A 22,988-nucleotide genomic window follows, 5' to 3' on the forward strand; every position below is an offset into this window, starting at 1 on the left:
AATAATGCAAATCAGTTTCTCCTTGTGATGACATTTTATAAACTTGAGGGAAAAAAATACAAGAACAATCAAATGGTTTCTTTCTTTTATTAAAGTAAAATTTAAAAACAAACAAACATCACAATCACGTATTTACAATAATGAAAAAAGAAAAGCAATGTTTTTCTGAAAGATCTTGCACGTCCTTAAAGGAATCATTTCACCTGAAAGCATAAGTTGACACCAATTAGAGACAGAAAAAATAATTCTGTTTAACATGCATACAATATGTTAAATGTATGTCAAAGTTAAATATATGTTAAAAACCAAGGGTAACTTTTTTGTATCATCGCTCCCCAAATGACTAAATCACTGGCACAAAATTAAAATGCTCCTATAAAATCTAGTCTCATGTTTATCCTAAATTAAAAATCAACTATAAATAAAAAAATTATTGTATACCTTAACAAAAGTAGCCCCTATGCTGTAGAACAAGGTGATGAGGAACAGGAAAACAAAGGTTACAGCGGTGTTTGCAAAGCCACTATCATCTGTATCAATGTCTTCGTACTGGAGATGCTCTATCCACACAATCAATGCTGCAGGAACAGACAAGAACACATCTGAATGACTAACAGGACAACAATGCCACTGTCCAGCAAAAAAAAAAAAAAAAGTTATCTTAAAATGATAATGTTTTAATCACTTCACCTGCCCATCCTCATATAAAGTCAGACAAGTGCGCTGAGGGCAGGGATATTCAGCTAAATTAAACCAATTAGAATATTGTGGCAGAGAAAGAACCTTGATTGAATTATACTGTTTTTGAATTTTGAAGGTTTTCATCTGTTTCATCTGGTTAAGTATGTAGCACATTTACTACATAACTAAAACACAACAGAAATATTAGCAAAGAAAGGTGACCTTGATAACCTCAAATGGGTCAGTTGAATGTGTCTTGGCATGCTGTAGACGAACTCATGTGGCTATGAATTATCAGTCTCTAATAACTGAAATCATAAGCATAAAGTTTTTTCTATGTGATTATAATATCAAACAGTACAAATGACATACAATATGCACACACACACACACACACACACACACTGACATTATTAAGCCGTTTATGTGCCAGTTGATGGTGTAACTTTAATGACATGTAGTCTTTTTTTAGTTGCAAAGTTATATATTTCGATTTTATTTTTAAATATTCCATAAAAATACGTTTCTTTATTGGTATTTCTTAATTACTTTCTAAATTGTTTTAATTATTATATTTAATTTTTTTATATTTTATCTTAATTTTCATCTTTTAATTTGAACACATTTTGTGTCATTCAATAAATATACATGCATTTTTTATTGCAATTTATGTTTTGTTATTTTATGATGTCTGTGATCTATAATGCTAACATAAGCTGTAACAGAGAAATACGAAAAACAAGTATAATAACAGAAATTAAATGCACAGGAATTATGCTTTGTTTCTTTTTTTATTAGTATTTTCCTAAATGTAATATGCAAGAAAGTATCTCAACGAAGCAAGAAGCAACAAACATTAAAGACCAACACAATTACAAATATGGACATGCAACTCAAAAACAAAAAGAAAACACTTAACAGGCATAACAGGAAGACATCACATACACAATGCTTTAGGGCATGCAAGATGCAGGGGTATTCATACTTAAATTAATTACACCTGCCTTATCAATGCTATCAATAATAGATCTCGTCAGTACGCGCATTTTTTCATCAATGCCTTCGTGATACACGACACAACTGAACACTGTACCATTCTTCCACTTGGAATCATTAACTGTTAGCTGACTGTAGACTGAGAAGGTTTGATCTTTCTGAATTGGCAGGCTAGTGCTGTATTTAGAAGTCACAGGTTCATCATCAGCAAGCCAAGACACAAACACCTCTTTGGGGTAGAAGTCCTTCACATAACATGTCAGGGTCATCTGTTCACCCAGCTTGTGCTCTGGGGGTGCTAATACGAAAACAGTGGGTTTCTTGGGGTTTTTACCTAGTAATACAAGATCACAGTTAAGACCAGAATGAGTCATGAGTCGTTTCCTTATATTTTTTTTTTTTGTCAAACTCTATATTAACGTCAGTTGTAATGAGTTATGGTATAAATCAAAAGAACTCTTGAAAACATGATCTGCATGATGTTTTACAAAAAGAAAAACCCATACCATTTTCTCTGACGAACTTGGTCGACTTGGGCTCTGCTAGCTCGTTGTGCTCAACGGTGCAGGTAAATTCAGTGCCGTTGCTCCATTCTTCATAGCCTATCGGTGCAGTAAGTTCCACATATTTGTCTTTGCCATTTATTTCTTTCTCAGCGATGTTGTTCTTATCAGCTGTTATTGTTATTTTGACGAATCCTGTATTTTCTGCTAAAGCTTTGCACTTCAGCACTCCTGTTCTATTTTTCAGCATGGCTTCAAGTGAGGGAGGCACTATATTAACATTAATATCGCTGCAATCTTGCATAACACCTGTGTACAAAAAAACAAACAAAAAACAGACAGATTTGGGTGGACATAGACATTATATGAATAAAGAAACAGAAAAAAAGAAACATTTCTATTTTCAAAACATTCACAGTTCTCAAGAGAAAACATACCTGCATATTCGGCCTCTATTTCTTCATTTCCCGCCTTGTGCTCGAACTTACACTTAACTTTGCTCTCTGGTTTCTTCCACTCATCGGCACTGATTTGCAAAATGCTCATGGCACTATATTCGGTTACTGAGCCATTCTTCTCACTTTTTGCATATTCGTCTATCCCTTTTACCTTCTGACCATTCAGAGACCAATCAAACGTGTATTTGCTAGGCGAAAACCGTCGGGCTAAACACATGAAGGTTGCTGTTTCATTTTCTAACTCCGTTTTTGTAGGTACTGTTAAGTACACGGTTGCACGGAGATCTGGAGGTGGGGCTGGCAACATACAGGAGAAAGCAGAGGGGACATGAAAAGCAAAAGAAAATAGTGCAACATAACTTTTAAGCAAGCCGATAAGATGTTAAATGTTGTATAATTATATTTTATGAATAATATATTAATAATTATATATGTATATATATATATCGCTTTCTCTTCTCCTCTTTAGGTTTATACAGCAGGGAAACTTCTCATATGTAATTGTATTACCTTAGGTATTTCTGAAAGCCTAGGGGTATTTAATTGATTAAAGAAATTGTGTAACCCAAATCGTGTTTTTTTGTTCTAGCACTTTTAGACTAGCTATATTTGTGGCCTTGCTGTTCTCAGCTGGTGTAAACATTGACTAACATCAGGCTTTGATAAAGGACAACTGCTTGACATAACGGCAGGTTCACTGGTTACACCAAAGAGTGTGCTAAAATTTCCAATCAAACTTCAGCCTCCACAAAGACACAACAACATAATCTTAATCCAACAGCAAGATTGCCTAGACAGAAACATTAAGTAGCTAATGTAAAATGTTAGACATAAAAAAAAAAAAAAAAAAAATAATAATAATAATAATAAACATTTACTTACATGGTCCAGTAATATCAGTTCTTATTTTTCCGTTAGGATTTGAAGCTTCGCATGTGTATGGTTTTTTGGGATCCAAATCGCTTCTTTTTACGCGCATATGGCTGATTTTGGTGTATTGTCCACCACTCCCGAATGCTGGATACTGCACAACGTCACTCAGCTCCTTCTGAGTATAATCCGTCCATTTAAAAGTAAGCGAGTCCTCAGGTGCGAAACCTCTTGTCATGCAGCCAACAGTGACGAACCCAGCAGAATCAGGAGTACACTGGGACATGGCGAAGATTGACTTTGGTGGAGATGATTGAGCTGTAGAGACAATACATCGTTCTCAGACAATATACATATGAACACTATTAGACCTATTAGACAGCTAGACTATTTCAAATGAATGGCTGGAAGGATGGATTAAATGAATAAAATACAACAAATATACAACTGAATAAAAATAAAAATAAAAATAAAACAAAACAAAACGATGGCGATTAACTGGATTTAAGCAAGAAGAAAGACATCGCTATCGAAGACTTTGCTTCGATGTCCCGATCATCCTGTGGCTTTGCAGATCATCTGATAATATGTCGTGGCGCACTAGTGCCGCACGGTTCGGTTGGGCTCGGGCGCGGTGCGCATGCAGTGTGAGCGCTAATCGCCCCGGAGCGCGGAACAGAGGCTATTATGTGTGCATTTCTGTCATCATTACGACCCAATATAATCGCGCTCGGACTCGGTTCAAGGCAACCGTGCCTAGTGTGATTACACGCTTAGTATGTAAGGCTACTACATGGATATTAAATATTGATTGGAATTTTGGAGGTCAGAGAGCACAGATTGAGAGCACAAACAATTGTTAATGTTGCTGAGTGCATGATTGACCAAATAGAATCCTATTATAATCGTATTATAAAATATCTCATCGAGTCGCACAATAAAACACAAAATCTAGCGGATTAGGTGATTGATTTTTTCTTGGATCCTGTAATAAATAAAGTGTTATATATATAAACTTATTTATTACTGGAAATTTTGACTGCATGATTACTTTTCAGTTCGTTTCTAATGAATCAGTTCACATAACGTATGCAATGTTTATGTTAAAGCAAACAAATATAACACTTTAGTATAGGAAACAATTCTCACTGTTAACTAGTTGTTTATTATCATGCCCATTATTAACATATTGGCCGTTTATTAGTAGTCGATTTATAAAGCATATATTCTGCATGATGATATTACATCTCTTAACCCGACCCAATACCCAGCCTTGACAACTATCATACTAACTATTAATAAGCAGAAAATTATGAGTATAATTAAGGCACAAGTCGTAGTAAATAGTGGTAACACTTTAGAATATGGAACACTTATTTAGCTACTATTAACTACGACTTTTTCCTCAATAAATTAGCTTTCCCTCAATAAATTTAGTATGGTAGTTGTTACATTTAGATACTGGGTAGGAATAGGAATGTAGAATAAGGTCATGTAGAATAAGGCATTAACACATGCTTAATTAGTACTAACAAAAGGCTAATATTCTAGTTCTATGCATAATAATAAGCAATTTAAGGGACCCTAAAATAAAGTGTTACCTTGAGGTTTTGGTTAATAGCGAGAATTGAACCTTAAAATAAAACGTGACTCAAACGAACAAATGAAAACAACCCCAAATTTCGAGAATTAATTATATATATATATATATATATATATATATATATATATATATATATATATATATATATATATATATATATATATATATATATATATATATATATATATATATACACACATTGAACTTAGGAATAATTCGAAAAAGGATAATAAGCCTAAATCAATTAGTAATTATTTATTAAATAACTGTTGGGTATCGACCTAAGACCTATAGGCTACGCCGATATTTTGCTTAGGCTATATATTTATTTAGTACAGAATTTTTATTTTAGAAATTGTATTGTCTTAGTAATAGCGGAATTCGATTTATTATTTTAAAATATAACAAGTATTAGCCATAGCAGTGGTAAAAGCTTAACGCACGAGACACGCTGCAGTCTAGTTACACAGTTTTATATAGCGGTTTTCAGCTTATAATAGTTGCACAAATTGACAACGCTTGCAATAAGAATGAACAGTTAAAGCAGTCGTTTAACAATGCTGTTATTGACTTTTGTTCGTTTTTTAGTAGCTATACAAAGAAACATTATAAATGTATGTAGCCATAGTCTTTAACATTTTCTAATGGAATGACATTCATTTGACAACAATCAATTGAAAACTCTTAAGATATAATAAGAAAACTGTAAATAATAACACATAGACCTACACGTTACATTCTGTCTTATTTTACGATAGGCTACAACTTGGAAATTAATAATAAAATCTTACTGTTTGTTACGGTGACTTTGGCACCGCTTCCCCAGTAGTCGAAAGCCCAGTTACACGATATTCGTTTAATGTTACAGCGCAGTATAAAAATGCAACTCAAAAATCTGTTAAATGACCTGCAGCCGATTAGTTGTTTTATCTGAATACGTGTAGGCTACACATCAAAACATTTCAAATGTAATTAGTCATAATTAATGTGAATCTTTGCGTTTCTAGTGAAACTCATGACATGTCCTGACTTTGATTGTCCGCATCGTATAGGCTTAATAGACATTTAGATGCTGCTTATATATAAAAACCTTTTTTCTTTCTTTTTTTTCTTTTTTTTCTGACAAATTAGCCTACCTATTACAATTTTCGCACTTAAATAAGATTTTGTTTTATTAGGGTTTTCTTACCTGAAGAGACAGTGACCTTGGTTCCTTTCCCCCAGTAGTCAAAAGCATTGTCACACTGACAGTTTTAGACATGGATATTGTACAAAAATAGTTATTTTGTACGCTCGAATGACAAGTCACTTTTATTTATTTTCCTAAGCCACAAATTGAACTATTTATCCTTTAATCAGTCTAACTTTCATTCTTGTAAAACGGACATTTAGTTTTGCTATATTTAAAACAACTGTCAGCGCTTATTAAAGATTTAATTTGACTTCTTACCAGATGTCACTGTGACCGAAGTGCCTTTCCCCCAGTAGTCAAAGGCTTCGTAGTCACAGTGATACTTTTCATTTCTTCAGCGCACAAAAACACTAACGATTTATACATATATAAATAGTTAAAACCCAGCAAACCCAGCTTCAATCATTTTTATTTTATAATTAAATGCAACATTGTCCATGACTTTTCTTTCTGTCTCTTTTTTAAACGAGTGGACTAAATAGTCTGCTACTAAACATGCATTATTTTTATTTTATTTTTTTATTTTTGTAATTTGGCTCTAACTAAACAAAAATCGAATGTCTTACCTGATGTTACGGTCACCTTTGTTCCCTTTCCCCAGTAGTCAAAAGCACCGTCACAACGAGAAGATTTATGATAAGAGCCATACCATAACCCTAATAGTATATTTACACTGTCTTGCCATTGGCCTCCGTTATCAAAGCGACTTGAGATATTTTAGTGCGCACTTCCTTTAATCTGAGAGTTTTACTCGATATTGTTTAGGCTGCGTTTACCGACGTCCCTTTTCCACTATTTGCAAAGACAAACATTTTAAATATGGCTGCATGTTATTTTGTTGGAAGAAAAATACATGATCTTCAAAACTGTATACAAATGGAATAACACAAAGTATCGACAATATCTTACCTGATGAAACGGTGACTTTGGTCCCTTTCCCCCAGTAGTCAAAGTAGTAGACACAGTGACTGGTGCCTTTGAGCTACTTACCAAAAACCCACAAGAAGAAGCAATGTTCATGTGATCAAACCTCAAAGCCAACATTTGTTATTTTACCTTTCTTTTAAATGGATTCAGTGAAAATTGTATACACAAGTGTACAAGAAATATTATGTCTGAGATATGATTTGAACTACAAATATAGCACTAATGTCCTATACTATCCAAAACATGAAGACACTGATATTGAAAAGTTAAAACCAAATCCTTCCTGCATCTGCCCTACTAAATAATAATAATAATAATAATAATAAAAATCATTCATTCATTCATACATAGGCCTACATACATACAACCAGCTGTTACTTCTGACATTTAAAAGAAACAAGGACCTTTTTTTTTTTACTTTCAGCATAGGATGCAAATCATCTTAGAAGCAGAAAGGATCTTACAACAAAGATAACTCTTTCTTCAGTGGACATTTACACTAATGTTTTATTGTGAATATGAGCTTGAGCTGAAGAATGAACTTTGTATAAGATTCAGGTGTCAATCGCTCAGTTAATCTCTCTCATAATATAACACAATAAGCTGTTCACTTGAGTGAAGCAGACCAACAATCCTTTGGTGGTTCTGAAGTGATTTTTCTGTTTAGTAATATCTGTTATCTGTTAAACTGTCGACATAAGATTAAAATTTTAATTTGAAGATTTTAAGATAACAAAAACTTCTAAGGAATAAAATACTTTAAACATTTTGAGTGTCATGCAGGGAACTCTTGGAATATCAGTTTGCAGTTTTTGACAGTTATTAAATTATATATTGATTTTACTTCTAAAAACTGTATAACTCATAATTTTATGAAAAAAATTATACAATTAATTTGAGTGTTTATGGTGGCAACACCACACATGCAGAGGGAGCCCTCACCTGAATACTGACTGTTTACGATCCCTCTGCTTCTACTGTCATTTCCTGTTTGCCATTATTTAATATGAGTCAGCGTTCACACATTGCGATTTATTGGCAGTTTGCCTGCCTTACCAAGTGTTTCCCAATTGATTATTCTGACTGCCTGTTTGTGCCATGATTGTGCCTGTTATCACATTCTTGATTCTTGGATTGTCCCGTTGGATTTACTGCCTGATTGGACTGATGTTTGTGTTTGATCCATTCGCCTGCCTACTCGTCTCTGCCTTTTGGGTACCTGATAAGTTCGATGGTTCTGCTGATCGATGTAGAGGCTTTGTTCTACATGTAAAAATGTACTTTGAATACCAAGAAGACAAGTTTAATTCTGATGATATGAAATGTGCCGTCATGATGTCACTGTTATCAGAATACTTTGCCTCAGAATACTTTACCTCAACTGAATCCAGTGGAAGTTACAAGCCTGCAAGCAGTGTTCGCTTATCAAAGTGAAGTATTAAAGGGGTACCAAGATCAATTGGGCAAACTTCTGGCAATCAGTGAACACTTGACAAACTACATCCAGTATCTGCCATCAACCATGCCTAGGACTGTGAGTTATGCTCTACCTGATAAGTTTGATGGTTCTGCTGATTGATCTAGAGGCTTTATTCGACAAGTAAAAATGTACTTTGAATACCAAGAAGACAAGTTTAATTCTGATGATGTGAAATGTGCCGTCATGATGTCACTGTTATCTGGAAAGTTCCCATACCAGACTGTGATGCAACTGGTCAGGATGCTCTCGATCGGACACCGGTAAAAGTTCACCACTATGGCTGAAGACAGTTGGTTCTTCTTCAGTGACCTGAGGAAGAAGAGGCACTGGTGAGCCACCTTCTTGACCGGGCTGGAGGTGTTTGTGGTCCGGGACAGGTCCTTAGAGATGGTGGTTCCCAGGAACTTGAAGCTGGAGACACATTCAACAGCCATCCCGTAAATGTGGATGGGGTCATGTATGCCTCCTTTCTTCTTCCTGAAGTCCACAATGAGCTCCTTTGTCTTACTGGTGTTAAGGAGCAGGGTGTTGTTAGCACACCATGTGGCCAGGTGCTGTACCTCTTCCCTGTAGGCAGTCTCATCGTTGTCACTGATGAGGCCAATCACAGTGGTGTCGTCTGCAAACGTAATGATGGAGTTGGTTCCATGCACAGGCTTGCAGTCGTGGGTGTAAAGGGAGTAAAGGAATGTGCACAGCACACAGCCCTGTGGTACGCCGGTATTAAGTGTGATGGTGGTGGAGTGGGTGTGGCTTGATCTTACATGCTGAGGCCTGTTGGTCAGAAAGTACATTATCCAGTGCAGAGGGAGGTGTTAATGTCCAAGTTTTCACGTTTTGTGGTCCGCTTGGAGGGAATGATGGTGTTAAATGCTGAACTGAAGTAAACAAACAACATCCTAACATACTTGTTGTTATTGTCCAGGTGTGTGAGTGCAGAGTGCAGCACTGTGCATACTGCATCCTCTGTGCTCCTATTTCTGCGGTAGTCAAATTGGTGTGGGTCCAGTGTGGGTGGGAGACAGTCATTGAGGTGTGCTAGGAGCAGTCACTCAAAGCACTTCAATATTCATAGGCCAATAGTCATTCAGGCACATTGGGGAGGAATGTTTCGGTACTGGCACAATGAATGTGGACTTAAAACATGTTGGAACAGTTGCTTAGATGAGAGAGAGGTTGAAAATGTCTGTGAAGACCCCAGCTTCTGCAATTGTCCCAAAGCAACAGAACAGCCGTGGAGTATGCCATTTTGTTTTGAATGCTCGCTGCTCAGAGTGGATGTAATGATGTTTCTCTTAAAGCTGTGTTCTAGAGGAGCCTCAACATTGATCTACATGCAGAACTGGTGTGTAAAGGAGAGAGCTCATTCTCGGATTTCGTAACTCTCACCATTAAGATGGATAATCTAATGAGACAAGCCCCACTAAGAAGCAGTACTAGAGAGATTCCGCCTAATTCCCTAACTGTTAATCAAGTCATAATCCCATCTACCACCAAGCTAAGGGATGAACCCATGCAACTAAAATTTTCCAAACTATCTGTAAATAAAAAAGCCAGGCGACATCAGCTGTGTTTACAGTGTTGGGAAGGTTACTTTGGAAATGTAATAGGTTACAGATTACAAGTTACCCTATTTAAAATGTAATAGTAGTGTAACTTTTTTAATTACTTTAATAAAGTAATGTAACTAATTACTTTTGAGTACATTTTGATTACTTTTATAAATTTCTAATGAATGTTAATTTGCAACTGTTAATCATCTTCAACCATTTTACACCATGCAGGTTTAACCTTACAGTAGTGCTCAATACTGTCAGACTTTCACCATCCTTCATCACTTAAATTAAGATGATCACATTTGAACACATCCACCACACAATCAGACTTTAGTACTGCCTTTTACTTAGAGATTGATCTGAAGTTCAAAGCAGATTTAAAATCAAAAGAAATAGTTTATAGATACTGTTTTTGAAACCAAATCTTTGCATAACTACAGGCAACTAACTGCATCTAACAATGGTTTGGGGAAAAATAGTTAATAAAAAAATAAAAGCATATACATCAACTCAAATACGGTTATCTAATAAGCATGTGTCCTATTTTGTGTACTAAACTCCTGAAACATTGGTGTCTTTTTGAAACACTGCTGTCTCTTTGTATATGATATGATGATAGTTTCTCAAAATAAGTAAAAAATGCTCATGAAGTGACTGTTCTAGACATTAATTTCCATGAGGGGCGGACTGGGAAAAAAAATAGGCTGGGAAATCTCACACTCATACACCCACAACCCATTCTGAAACATGGACAACCCTATTATTATTTTTTTGGACCTGACATGAAAAAGATTTGAATCCTTAGGTTGGGGACTTGCAACGTAATTAAGAGTTCTCTCCTGAACTGCACCTTCACTTCCATTATCCATCCATCTCTCTCATGACTTTAATACTGAAGATTTTTATTTGACTTTTACCATGTTTTGTAAGTGCAATTTTGTTTTTTGTTTTTGGCAAATTAATTACCACTTGTATTTATTTTTACTACAAATTCCATAATTAAACCACGGTTAGTGCCATACCATAGGCTACATTAATTTTCCTAAGCGTTGTGTTTTTGTATCCACTAGCTCCCCTAGACCTATGATAAAATATGATGATTTGTCTGCTAACTTACTACTGTAACATTACAATAGATAATAATGACGTCGTTTATACAGTATTTTGAGTGATTGCGAGCAATGTGCTGCTGCTGTTTGACTAAGTAAACAAAGACAAAACTACATATTTACAGATGAAACTGACCTGCCCTTAAAACCCTGAACAGAAGTGTCGCTTCTCTGCTCCAGCTGTGCGCTTACACAGTTCACTACGGTCTCTCTCTCTCGCATTGATTACTCGGAGTCTGATCCAAACCGTTCGGCGGAGGCGCGGAGAGCGCGCGAGCCCAACCATTGCCAGTCACGACTAACCGATTCATGATTTATTAGAGATTTAATTATCGAATGGCGGATTCGGAAATAATCGCTTTAGTATATTCGGCCTGCAATTATACAATAATTATATTAAAGTAGAAGGCCAAATCGTCTGCCAGGCCACCGGGAATAGTCTCGGTTCTCAAGATGTCCAGTCAGCGCCTGATTTCCACAGACACGCAGAACGTGTATGATTCATATTCAGTCTTTTTGCGGCTTAATATTCACAGACATCAGTCCATATCGGGTTTTGATTCAAGTGTACTGACCTACTTTTGATTTATTCGTCCAAAATGTGGCATATTGCGTCCGCGTTATAGGCTGAATTCCACTTTTATGACTGGATTCTACGAATGTGTTTTCCGCGTCTCGGAGATTATGGGCCATATGTCTTAGTGCAATTTGGGAAAGAAATAAGCTGTATGTGGATGTGTGTAAATATTCAAATGTAATCCTCTTTGTAATCGTTACAATTTTCATAAGTAACTGTAATTTAATTACTGATTTTTTCTTAGTAACTGTAACTGATTACTGTTACATTTATTTTGTAATTAAATTACGTAACGCCGTTACATGTAACTAGTTACTCCCCAACACTGTGTGTTTATGTTTTTACTGCGGTGAACCAGGCCATCGCTGTCAGCGCTCAAGACTCCAAACTGGTAAATCTGGAACATTTCTCTCTACCTAGCAACCAGTCTTAACCTTTACTTTTACCCTTACCTTGAAAACTGAAGACATGTCAGTTTCATTGATATCAATGATTGACTCTGGAGCCACCTTAAACCTCATTCAGAATCAGAATCAGAATCAGAAAGAGCTTTATTGCCAAGTATGCTTGCGCATACAAGGAATTTGTTTTAGTGACATAAGCTTCCAGTAAACAGAGACAACAACACACAAAAAAAAAAAAAAAAAAAAAAAATTTACAGGAGATTTACACATTGGCAAATAAATAAGTGTATAAACAATTGTGCTATAAATGATAATGGAATAGGATTGAGTGAGATGCAGGAATGTTCTAGGATGGAGGGGTAACAAATAAATAAGGATATTGCACATTTTTGCATAAGTTTAAGTGGGAAACATTTAACTGTTCATGAGGTAGATTGCCTGGGGGAAGAAACTATTCTTGTGCCGTGCTGTTCTTGTATTTGCGGCTCTGAGGCGCCGGCCAGATGGCAAAAGTTCAAAGATGGGGTGACTTGGATGTGAGGGATCCAGGGTGATTTTCTGAGTCCTTTTCCTCACTCTGGATGTGTACAGTTCTTGGAGGGTGGGCAGGGGAGCACCAATAATCCTTTCAGCAGTCCGAACAGTTCTCTGTAGTCTTCTGATATCTGATTTTGTTGCTGAACCAAACCAGACAGTAATTGAAGTACACAGGACTGACTCAATGACGGCTGAGTAGAACTGTTTCAGCAGCTCCTGTGGCAGGTTAAACTTCCTCAGCTGGCGAAGGAAGTACAACCTTTGTTGGGCTTTTTTCACAATGGAGCCAATGTGATTGTCCCACTTCAGGTCCTGAGAGATGGTGGTTCCCAGGAATCTGAATGACTCCACTGCAGTCACAGTGCTGTTCATGATGGTGAGTGGGGAAAGTGCAGGGGGGTTTCTCCTAAAGTCCACAGTCATCTCCACTGTTTTGAGCGTGTTCAGCTCCAGGTTGTTAAGACTGCACCAGACAGCCAGCTGCTCAACCTCCTGTCTGTAAGCAGACTCGTCACCGTCCTGGATGAGGCCGATGACTGTAGTGTCGTCTGCAAACTTCAGGAGCTTGACAGAGGGGTCTTTAGAGGTGCAGTCGTTGGTGTACAGGGAGAAGAGCAGAGGGGAGAGAACACATCCCTGAGGGGCACCAGTGTTGGTGGAGCAGCTGTTTGACATGAATTTCCCCAGTCTCACTAACTGTTGCCTATCTGTCAGAAAGCTGGTGATCCACTGACAGATAGAGCTAGGAACAGAGAGCTGGGTCAGTTTGGTCTGGAGGGTTGTTGGGATGATGGTGTTGAAAGCCGAACTAAAGTCCACAAACAGGATCCTCACATAAGTCCCTGTTTTGTCCAGATGTTGCAGGATGAAGTGCAATGCCATGTTGATTGCATCATCCAAGGACCTGTTTGCTCGGTACGCAAACTGCAGGGGGTCCAGTAAGGGTCCAGTGATGTCCTTCAGATAAGCCAGAACCAGTTTTTCAAACGACTTCATGACGACAGACGTTAGAGCCACAGGTCTGTAGTCGTTAAGTCCTGTTACCTTGGGTTTCTTTGGAATGGGGATTATGGTTGAGCGTTTGAAGCAGGAAGGCACTTCACAAAACTCCAGAGATCTGTTGAAGATCTGTGAAAAGATGGGGGCCAGCTGGTCAGCACAGGTTTTCAGACAGGCTGGTGTAACGCCATCTGGGCCTGGTGCTTTTCTTCTTTTGTTTTTCTTGAAGACCTGGCGCACATCATCTTCACAGATTTGAAGAGCAGGAGGTATGGAGAGGGGGATTGCAGGAGGTGTTAATGGTTGTGTAGGGAGATGGTCAGAGTGGGTGTTGGGGTTTCAAATCTACAATAAAACTCATTCAGGTCGTTAGCAAGTCGTTGATTAGCCTCAGTGCCAGGGGATGGTGTCTTGTAGTTTGTGATGGCTCTCAGTCCTCTCCAAACTGAAGTAGAGTCGTTGGAAGTAAACTGGTCTTCCAACTTTTTAGCGTAGGTCTTTTTAGCCGCTCTAATCTCTTTGTTCAGTGTGTTCCTGGCCTGATTGTACAAGACCCTGTCCCCATTTCTGTAGGCATCCTCTTTGGCCTGACGAAGGTGTCTGAGTTTTACTGTAAACCATGGCTTATCATTGTTGAATGTTAAATAAGTCCTGGTAGGAATGCATATATCCTCACAGAAACTAATATAGGATGTTACGGTCTCTGTGAGTTCGTCCAGATCGGTGGTAGCAGCTTCAAAAACGCTCCAGTCTGTGATGTCAAAACAAGATTGTAAATCCTGCTCTGTTTCGCTGGTCCATCTCTTCACAGTCTTTACTACAGGTTTAGCAGATTTAAGTTTCTGCTTGTAGGTCGGTATAAGATGAACCAGACAGTGATCAGAACGTCCCAAAGCTGCTCGTGGAACAGAGTGATATGCATCCTTTATTGTGGTGTAACAGTGATCCAGTATATTACTGTCTCTGGTGGGACAGGTAACATGCTGTCTGTATTTTGGCAGTTCACGGGAGAGATTGGCTTTATTAAAGTCCCCAAGAATGATTAAAACAGAGTCCGGGTGTTGTTGTTCTGTGTCTGTGATCTGATCAGCGAGTTTCTGTAAAGCCAGACTTACTTGCGCTTGAGGAGGGATGTAAACACTAACCAGAATGAACGAGTGAAACTCCCGCGGCGAATAGAACGGCTTGCAGTTGATAAACTGCGTTTCTAGATCAGGACAGCACATCTTCTTTAATACAGTTACATCTGTACACCACCGTTCATTGATGTAAAAGCATGTCCCGCCGCCGCGCGATTTCCCCGTTGATTCTGCTTCGCGGTCCGCTCTGAACAACTGAAAGCCCGGCAGATGGAGTGCGCTGTCCGGTATGGCGTCATTCAGCCAGGTTTCCGTGAAACACAGAGCAGCAGAGTGAGAGAAATCCTTATTTGTCCGAGAGAGCAGAAGGAGTTCGTCCATTTTGTTGGGTAGAGAGCGGAGATTTGCGAGATGGATGCTAGGCAACGGCGTTCGAAATCCGCGCTTCCTGAGTCTGACGAGCGCTCCCGCTCGCTTTCCCCGTCTGCGCGTCCTGAAGCGCTTGATCAGCGCCGCTGCTCCTCCGATAACAATGTTCAGTAAAACGTCTGTATAATAGAAATCCGGAAAAATATCATGTGGTGTGTTCTGCCGAATGTTCAGCAGTTCATCCCTGGTGAAACTGATCGTGTTTGTTAAACAAAAAACAGGAAAAACGAACAAAAACAGTACAAACACTGGAGAGCCAAGCACTGAAGCAGCCATGTGCGGCGCCATCTTGGATCTTCATAGCTTCATTCATAAGGATATCGTCAGGAAATATAACATACCTACTCATCCTTGCAAACCACCTATCAAGATTAAAGCCATCAACGATAGATCAATTGGAAATGGTATATTTCAACAAACCAAGACATTCTCCCTTCAAGTTGGTCTATTTAGCCAGGAATCCATATCTCTTTATGTCATCGACTCCCCCAAGAACGACGTCATCCTAGGATTTCCATGGCTGTCTGTTCACGACCCCGTCATTTCCTGGAATCAGGGTGAGTTGACCAAGTGGTCTGCTTTCTGTGAGAGTCATTGTTTTACCCCAGTTCCCCAATCATGGTACACAACTAGCATTGAAAGTCCCACAAGTACCAAGGCAGTCAATATTCCCACATGTCATGACAACTTAGCAGAAGTCTTTAGTAAAACCAAGGCTACGTTATTGCCACCTCACCGGCCCTGGGACTGCACTATTGATTTACTCTCCAATGCCATGCTTCCCAAGCGTAGAGTTTACCCTTTATCCCGAACTGAGATTCAAGCTATGGAGGAATATATTGAGGAGGCCTTGAGTTCAGGATTTATTTGATCTTCTACATCACCTGCTGCAGGAGGATTCTTCTTTGTGGAGAAAAAGGATGGAGGACTGAGACCCTGTATTGATTATAGAGGACTGAATAATGTCATTGTCAAATTTTGATGCCCCCTGCCACTGGTTCCTTCGGCCCTAGAAGGAAGAAGAAGGAAGGATGGTGATGAATGGAAAACTGCCTTCCTCACCACTAGGGGGCACGATGAGTATCAGGTCATGCCATATGGACTTGCTAATACTCCAGCTGTCTTCCAGTCCTTCATCAATGAGATTTTCCAAGACTTACTGAATCAGTATGTAATTGCCCTCCATGATGACATTCTTATATACTCCAATTCAGAAGCGGAGCACATTACTCATGTCAAGACCATCCTAACTCGACTACTGAATAATCAATTTTATGTAAAAGCAGAGAAGTGTGAGTTTCATGTCAGACAGGCAGCGTTTCTTGGTTATCACATTAGTCACCAGGGTGTCAGGATGGATGAAGCCAAGGTCAAGGTAGTCACAGAATGGCCACAACCATCCACCGTTAAAGAACTTCAAAGGTTTCTGGGGTGTATCTGCAGGCGATTCATTAGAAAATACAGCATGGTTGCTTCCCCTTTGACATCTCTGCTAAAGGGAAAACCATCGAAACTCAGGTGAAATGAGGAGGCGACTCAAGCATTCAACACTCTGAAAGCCAAATTTACAACAGGTCCTCAAACATATTCATTCCTCAAACATCCTGACCCCAATCTCCCGTTCACCGTGGAGGTGTATGCTTCTGACTCTGCATTCTTTTCAAGGAAGTTAACAGTGGCAGAACATAACTATGATGTTGGGAACAAAGAACTGTTGTCTATGAAAGCAGCCATCGAAGAATGGAGACACTGGCTCGAGGGAGCAGTCCATCCTTTTCAGATGATCACTGCCCACAAGAACCTAGAATATATCAAATGTGCCAAAAGACTCAACCCACGCCAAGCTCGCTGGTCTCTCTTCTTCACCCGATTCCAATTCACTGTGACCTTCCAGATGGCACTGGTCGATTGGATCTTGCTTGATGAAAGTCTCGAGTCCGCGCAGAGTGCCAGGAGGCACTCAAAGGAAAGTGCATTCGGTAATGTCATGCCAGCAGAGGGAGCCCTCACCTGATTACTGACTGTTCACCACTCCCTCTGCTTCTACTGTCATTTCCTGTTTGGCACTATTTAACACGAGTCAGTGTGTTCCACATTGCGAAGTATTGCCAGTTTACCTGCCTTACCAAGCGTTTTCCCATTTCACTGACTGCCAGTTTGTGTATGATTATGCCTGTTGTCAAATTCTTGATTCTTGGATTGCCCCGCTGGATTTACTGCCTGATTGGACTGATGTTTGTGTTTGACCCATTCGCCTGCTTACTTGTCTCTGCCTTTTGGATTCCCCTTGTGTATGTTGAAAGATCAGACTGCCATTACAGTACTGACTCTCTGCCTGGTTTAACGACTCTGTCTCTAAGATCGTTCCCTAATAAACTTTTGCAACTGGATTCTAATACTACTACAGCCTCCTTGTAACAATGGTGCATGATTAAATTTCAAGTTCAAGTCCAAATTTGCTTGCAGAGTGTTTTATACTAAGTAATTCTTAAATGTTTGATGCAAAATATATAAAATGTCAAGGTTATTGTTAAACACCAAATGTCAGAGAGGATCTAGAGAAGAAAAGCATAGGGTTATTTTAACAGTTCAACCAAGAGCTCAGAGGTTTGATTCTGACTGTATCACCAGGAAACACCTGTGCTTTTGGTTGGAAGCATCTATCCGATCTGTTAATTTTTTTTATGTAAACAGCCATTTCAGTTTGACTTGAGCTCATATGACACAGAATAAAGATAAAGCAACATTATATCAGATTATATATATAAAAAGCTAATTTATTGCAATTAAACTTTGTGTGTCTGTGTGTGATGTTTCAAATAGTGTCAATATGAATGAATTTCAGTATAGCTAAGGTTTAAGTGAAACTGTTGTTTGAAAGGGAATAAAATAATGATGGCATTGAAAGATGCATTAAAATACACATTCTAAATGTGATAATATTCACATCATGCAGCAAATTACACAGAATTGTCATAGTGTACAAAAAAGTTAATCTTCATATCATAGTCAGGTTTCCCCCTTATCTTTGTTCTGCATTATTGTCATTTAATAAATATTATTAAGCCCTAATTTTACTTCTTTGTGTAAGATATAAAAACTGCAAAATATGTACATATGATGGCAGTGTTTGTCACGCTTTAGTGTAGTCTAAATGGGCATGTAATAAAAACAGTCTCTTTTTGATTATTTTACTGTATGAAGTCTTAAGGTGAAAATGATGATAAAGAAAAATCTATTTGATTGCACATGATGGATTCACTGATCATTAATTTACAGATGTTTCTGAGCTTTTTGTAATGGGTTGAAATACTGTGCCCCAGTTAGACACAGAGAGACAGTCCATGACAAAAACAAAGACCCTGTTATCAGAACACACACATTTATCTGACTTCTCAATGAAAAAGCACGTTTTAAAATGCAGGTATAATTTCAAATGTAAAACTAAATAAATTAACAAATGAATGAATGAATAAATAAATAAATAATATATGTTTGAGGACTGCTTTAAGTAAGTGTTTTTAGCCCACTACATTTAATTGATTGGAGAGAAAAAAATATGTATCTTGTTAAAATAAAACAAAATAGACAAAAAAAATCCGCCGGTTGAATTTAAAAAAGCAAATACATAAGATTTTAGAATTTATTTATTTTTGCAGTGAATATGTTCCTGCCACGTTGTATGTTTGGCAAAAATCCTCAACCCTAACTGTAGTTTGTTTTTATTTCTCAGACAACCATGATGGAGTTGTGGAAGATGTATACGTATTCCAGGATGACAAAGATAAGATTCATCAGGCTCAAACTGACTCAAACTGAAAAGAGTGACTCAGGGAGCATGAAAAATAATTTTTATTCATGAATTGGTCACCACAGAGTCCTGATCTGAAGCTTTAGGATGTGCTTGAGTAGAAAAATAACACATCTACATCTATCTACATGTATCAAACATAAATGTTAAGTCAAGTCAATTCACCTTTATGTATATAGTGCTTTAAACAAAAAAAAAAAAGATTGCGTCAAAGCAACTGAACAACATTAATTAGAAAAACAGTGTGTCAATAATGCAAAATGACAGTTAACATGACTGAATTATTTTGGGATAACTTAAAAATACTCTTTATTTATTAAAATTTGCATAAGATTTTGCACAAAATACTTATATTTAAACTATATGAATAAGAAAGGAAGCTGTGCACCCAAGCACATAATGTGGAACCAGTGGTCGGAATTAAGTTAAGATTAAATGAACAACAACAAAAGTATCCATGTTTTATTGGGGTTTATGAAGTGAAATGTTTCACTGTGGCCACCCCATGCACAGTGATACATGCTTCCTCAAAAACTCCTTGTGCTTTTCACACAGCGGCACAATTTCCTTCTGCTATAGGTTCTTCTAAAGAATATTTTCAGCAATTTATTGAAACTACTAAAGTTTGTCTGTCTGTGTGTGATGTTTCTAATAGTGTAATTGAGAATAAAGTTCAATGGTTAGGTTTTGAGTGAATCTGTTGTTTGACAGGAAAGATGATATGTAAAAAAAAATGCATTAAAATACACACAATAAATGCAATAGTATTAACTCCCCTTAACATTGCTGTACTGTATATTATTCCCATTTAACATTTATAATAAAGCCTATTATAATGTGTGCATGTGTGTGTGTGTGTGTGTGTGTGTGTGTGTGTGTGTGTGTGTGTAAGATATAAAAACGGCATATAAAATAATGGCTTAATATGAGGGCAATTTATGTCATAGTTTAGTGTAGTGTATATGATCATGTAATACAGTTTTTATTATGCTCTTTTTGATTATTTTACTGTATAAAGTCTTAAGGTGAAAAATTATGACAGAGAAAATCTATGTTGCACATAAATCTATTTCTGTTGCACATTATAGATGTACTATTGTGATCATTAATTTACAGATACTTCTGAGCTTTTTGTAATGGGTTGAAATACTGTGCCCCAGCCACTATATACACAGACAGACAGTCCATAACAAAAACAAAGACCCTGCTTCAGAGCACACACACATTTATCTGACTTTTAGATCAGTAACTTTAGGATCACTATATTTTCATACTGATTACTCAGTACCAAAGAAAAACAAATAAATAATATTCTGCACTGTAATGTTTGTTGAGGACCGCTTTAAGAATTTGGTTTTAGTACTTTTATCTGACTGAAAAAAGTTGCCTTGTTGAAAAAACTAAAACAATACACTTAACGCTCAACTTGCATACATTCCTGTTTGAGATGAGAACATAATTACATTGTGCAAAGTCTAAAGCAAAATTCAGCATGTTCAACAAAATTTAAAATGATATGATCACATTGCAAGCAATTGTTCAAATACATTATGTGGCCAAAAAAGTGGCCATTTGTATTTAAAGCAAATACTTAAGATATTAGGATTTAATTGTTTTTGCAGCAATATGTTTCTGGTATGTTGTATGTTTGACAACAGTTGTCTTGATGCAGTGTTTAGCTTTTTATTCCTCAGACGATCATGTTGGAAGATGTACCCATGCACATTTTCCAGGATGACAAGATTCATCAAACTCAAACAATGAAAGAGTGATTTAGGGAGCACAAGAAATCATTTTCATACATGAACTGGTCACCACAGAGTCCTGATCTTAACCCCATTGAAAGCTTTAGGATGTGCTGGAGTAGAAAAACAACACAATCTAAACATGTCTTAAACATAAACATTAACATGGCTGAATTATTTTGCAATAACTTATACTATGTGCTTAACTGAAATGACATATTATTAAAACAAAATAGTTATATTGAAATTATATGAATAAGAAAGGAAATAAAGTATGCAGAACAAATGGCCAGACTTCAGTTGATTAAATCAACAACAACAAAAATGTCAGTGTTTTACAGAGGTTTGTAACTTTTCATTGTTTCACTGAACATTGTTGCACATTAATGTAATTTAATATTTTTTTATAAAACCCTTATTTTTCTCTTTGTGTGTGTGTGTGTGTGTGTGTTGGGGGGGGGGTATAAGATCTTGAAACTGGGTAACACTTTATAATAAATTTCATTAATAAATCATTAACAAACATTATGTTAACTAATCATTACTTTATATATATATATATATATATATATATATATATATATATATATATATATATATATATATATATATATATATATATATATATATATATTCACATATCTAGAATTATGAGATAATGTGCTTGTTAACTAATGAACTTATTAAACATTTCCAAATGATTAACAGATAGATATTTTAATTAAAATGTAAAAGCTTGCTATTGTCTTAAAACTTTCAATTCATATGATCATGCTTTTTTTAAAAATCTTAAAGTGATTTTGACAGATGATTTACAATTGTTAAAAGCTTGAATAATAAATCATTAACAAACATTACATAATGCTTAACGGATCATTCGTTAATTTTTACAAAGGTCATTAAACCTTCAATGTGTTTTAAAAATCTACAAATAATTTGAACAGAAATTATACAATGATTAAATGTTTATTTGTTTATGTACTTTTGAATGCTTACAAATGTCATCAAAATTCAGTTCACATATTAGATAATGCTCTTTTTTACATTTAAACATTTTGTGAAAATATAGCTCAATAAGTCATTTTAAGCACTTCACAAATTTTTTAATGCTAGTATATTCATTAACTCATAATCACAGTATGTAAAGGTCCTTTACTTGGTCTTGGTTTGTTGTGTAGACTTCCTTACGCATCTTAAATCATTTATTAATCCTTTGCTAATGTTTTCGCAGTACCGAATCTAAAGTTGAGACTCTTCATTAAACATTACTCTTTATAAACATTTTTTTTTTCAATCTTTTTTGCCACTGGACTTGTTGCCTTCTTGTGATCACATTGTCTTCTTTACATTGCTGACCCTTTACTCAACCCTTAAACCTACACACACACACACCACACCTGAGTCTAACCTTAACCATAACACACCTCAATAACAGCAAAAGTGTGTGCATTAACAAAAGCTTTTAATCAATGTATACCATCTATTAAAATCATTTGCAGATTTTAAAATGTGCAGGATCATTTTAATTTAATTTAATATTCAATTAGTCTTTACATAATGTTTAGTAATGATTTATTAATGAAAGTTATTATAAAGTGTTACCCAGAATTTAATCAGCATATTTTAAATATTTTACTGTATGAAGTCTTCAGGTGAAAAATTATGAAGAAAATCTATTTATGTTGCACATTGTAGATGTACTATTGTGATCATTAATTTACAGATGCGTCTGAGCTTTTTGTAATGGGTTGAAATACTGTGCCCCAGCTAGACCCGTAATACACAGACAGACAGTCCATAACAAAAACGAAGATCCTGCTTCAGAGCACACACATTTATCTGACTTTAGGATCAGTGATCGCAACATTTTCATAATGACTTCTCTATGCCGCTATTTAGTAATATGCCTGAAAAAGCAAGTAACAAAATGTGGGTATACTTTTAAATTAATAATAACAACAACAACAACAAATAAATAAATAAACCAAAGAAAAGTCGCCATTCGGATGTAAAGCATATACTTAAGATTTTC

The 22,988-nt window shown here is 36.7% G+C and overlaps 1 gene segment (V, D, J or C); it reads right to left on the reverse strand.

Moving 5' to 3' along the window:
- Positions 1-1,453: 1,453 nt before the first annotated feature.
- On the reverse strand, positions 1,454-22,770 carry LOC132147048 (Ig mu chain C region membrane-bound form-like). The segment is given in 6 exon segments: positions 1,454-2,011; positions 2,184-2,489; positions 2,618-2,935; positions 3,521-3,826; positions 7,213-7,258; positions 22,717-22,770. Coding segments are annotated over 6 exon segments (1,392 nt in total).
- Between the last annotated feature and the right edge of the window lie 218 nt (positions 22,771-22,988).

This window comes from Carassius carassius, chromosome 1, assembly GCF_963082965.1.
Source record: "Carassius carassius chromosome 1, fCarCar2.1, whole genome shotgun sequence".
In the NCBI taxonomy this organism is placed as follows: Eukaryota; Metazoa; Chordata; class Actinopteri; order Cypriniformes; family Cyprinidae; genus Carassius; species Carassius carassius.